This window comes from Zootermopsis nevadensis, unplaced genomic scaffold (assembly GCF_977971745.1).
Source record: "Zootermopsis nevadensis isolate Lab colony 2312 unplaced genomic scaffold, Znev_1.0 Znev_ptg000058l, whole genome shotgun sequence".
NCBI classification, from domain to species: domain Eukaryota; kingdom Metazoa; phylum Arthropoda; class Insecta; order Blattodea; family Termopsidae; genus Zootermopsis; species Zootermopsis nevadensis.
The window spans coordinates 658,517-661,744 of NW_028259189.1; the positions used below are offsets into that span (position 1 = coordinate 658,517).

The 3,228-nt window shown below is 40.0% G+C and overlaps 1 protein-coding gene across 1 annotated transcript; it reads left to right on the plus strand.

Annotated features, from left to right (window-relative positions):
- Window positions 1-207: 207 nt before the first annotated feature.
- Window positions 208-3,018, plus strand: LOC147871351 (protein takeout-like; the record flags this gene model as incomplete). The annotated part of the gene is made up of 3 exons (XM_087339906.1): window positions 208-364; window positions 1,644-1,796; window positions 1,868-3,018. Coding segments are annotated over 3 exons (468 nt in total), but the record flags the coding sequence as incomplete, so codon positions are not given.
- Between the last annotated feature and the right edge of the window lie 210 nt (window positions 3,019-3,228).

Sequence of the window (3,228 nt, forward strand, 5' to 3'; positions counted from 1 at the left end):
CTTTCTCCGAGTAAGACGTTGGAGCATGAAGCTGATACCCCATTTCCATTTAGTGTCTACATTAAGGACACATTGAGCTTTATCTTTATTGCCCAACACGTCATCAAGATGTAATGCTTAAATACAAGAAAATTTTTCCATTTGCATTTTATCGTACAAGTTCAGGAATTAAACCCTGTGACTTCTTGTTTAACGTCGATCTGAAATTTAACTGATGTTTCTGTCCACAGTTTCGACTTCGACAAACAAAATATCACGGCAGAAGTCCTAGTCCCAGAGGCACATTTCACTGGCAATTATGAACTGGATGGCAGGCTACTGGCTCTCCCGATAACTGGCAAGGGACCCCTCGGCGCCACGCTTTGTAAGTCACTACGACACTGTTTTTATGTGAGCTGGAATACATTTTCTGGAAGACGTATACGTTGCAAGCAAATTTATTTTTTTATTTTATTTGTAGTGTTCTGTCTGACGACAGGTCCATATATTATGAACAGGATCCTTCCAAACTCTTCAGGTTGTCAGGCACCTGCTCATACATATATACATTCTTGGCAGAGATGATCAGAAGTGGTTTGCCATTGCCTTCTTCTGTGTGTGAATGGAGTAATTGTTGGGATGCCACGGAGAAACCGGGGAAGCCCCCGGAGGAAAACTCCGTGATGCCTATACCACGGCCTTGCCCAACACAAGTTATAAATTTCAGCACCACCGGGAATTGAACCCGGAACCCAAGGCTTACAAGGCTAGTGTTCTGACCGCTAGACCACCGTGGCGGTGCAAATTTATTACGGAAAACAATTTCACCCATAAAGAGGATCAGGCAGCATCATAAACAAGCCAAAATTAAATATTAATTTAATATCAAAAGCTTTACTTAATTGAAACACATATATATAATTTTGTTTCTTGTTTTGCGTGGATATGAAAATTGATCTCTTGCCCCTCGTTAATCAACAAAGATTGAGGGTGTTCAAGAAAATACCCTGATGAGAATATCTCGATAAAGGAAAGACAGGTCCATAGCTCAGGCGATAATCGCCTGTTTCTAATATCAGACAATAGGGTTTTCTCCCAGGGCAATCCATACGGGAATTGTGGTGGAAGAAGTGGTAATTTGACAGATTTTTATTCGAGTACTTCCGTTTCCGCCTCTCAAAATCATTCCTCCACATTCACTCACGCATCATCTTTCGAACAGACACTTGATCCTTTAGTGGTCCAGTCCCACACAGATACTTTTACCTAATTGGCTGTCTTCTGGATTGTAACGCATCATAAAGTTCGACCAGACTATACTGTGCTACAATCCTGAAGCTCGCGGTGGGAGGTGGTGAAAATATGACAACAGAATGTGTGGCGGTCATAGATTCCGGTTGGAGCATATTACAATTTATCTTATAGAATTGAATTCCAAAGGTGAAACTGCATTAAACGTGCTCATAGCAAAACAATTTTGTGATGGTACTGGATAATTTTAGATTTCGTAACAAATTATTTGTTTTTAAACACAAAGCTCTCGATCACAGTGGCATCGAGGCCTCATGAATAAAGGCTGATAAAGTTATAAATATGAACGTTTGGCGATACGGTGTTTGCTGAAGTCACTTCTATAGTAAATAACCCAGTCTGTTGTCTTCCAGATGACCTCTACGTCAAGTATACAACTGGTTATAACCTTTCGAAGATGGATGACGGCGAAGTGTACCTTGTTCCTACTGACTATTATATACAGTTCCAACCCAACAATTTGAAAGCTAAATTGGGAAATCTGTTTAACGGAAACAAATTACTAGGTAAGCTCATAACCACCGCAGTTCCAAACCTGGCCGCACAGACGCGCAGGCTGATAACATGTCTGTTTCAGGAGACAGCATGAACGCGTTTATCAACGAAAACTGGCAAGCCGTGCTGAAAGAAGTTGGGCAGCCTACCTACGACGCCCTAGGTCTCATCGTGCACACCATACTCAGTGCAGCCGCAAAAACGGTGCCCTACAAGGATATATTCGACGACACAGAATGAAGACATCCACGTCTGGTTAAAAAGAAGTGATATAGTGTACGGCAGCAAGACGAAACGGGCGAAGTACCCTTCGACGTAAATTAAGATAACACAAAGATATTTAACTCGATTTACAGCAGCTGCACTTTAGCCATTATATACTATCGATAGGGACTTTATAGTTAGGACGTAGGGTTATCCTACTGGGCGTGCCACTAACATAAACGCAGTAAAAATGTAAAATAAAACAAAATATAACAAATAAACATAAGATTAATAACAACTTTGTAAAAAATCGAAATTTAAAAAAATAATCATCACTCGCACGTGGATTCAAACGCAAAAGATCCGCCTCACTAACATTCCTTCAGGCAACACGAAGAGCATTTTTCGATTTACAAATTTTTACTGCGCGACTATGCTTGCATTACTGAATCTTCAAGAAGCACGTGTTACATCTCTACAAAGAAATTCAGTAATTGCTGACCCATAATTGACGTTAAAAGATCAAGTGTCGTAAGGAATATTTTTGTTTCGGGTTTTACATTTTCCACCACTAAATATCACCAGAGTTTTGTAACATTAAATTATATCACAGAACACTTTCACGGCTTCCATTACCAAATAATTAACATCAAATAAGAACCGATCGGTCATGACTATTAGCCTGTGGCTTGCTAGACGCATCAAGGGCTCTTGTCAAGCTTCGAACGTTCAGTTTAAGAAAACAACTTTATCTTCCCCGTTTGTCTTCTGCGAAGTACCACTGAGTATATGTCACAAGTTAGTAGAGTTAAGCGGCAACAGTTTTCAGCAAACCACCAAGAATTCAGAACCGACATGATATGGAAGTTGGCGTATTATAACCGGCGCAATTATTTCTCTCCAATTAATTTCTATCCACATTGATGAACTAGTTACTCTAAGGCTTCATATTATGTTTTGTATTTTACCAACATGAAAAATTATACCGCACTCTGAACAAGTTAAATTAAAGATGAATATCTGAAACAACGATTAAAAAAGAATAATTCTAAGACAGGGTGTACACCAAGGTAACTGGAGACAGCACCTTCATTTCCTATTCATCTCCACCGCAAGTGAACAAAACACGTGTAGTCATACGGCGCAGTGTATACTTAGGAAATTCTACCGCAGTTGCAACGAATTAGAGGGAAATTCGGTATCTCAACCGACAAGCTACTCGGAGTGTCACGTTCCTCT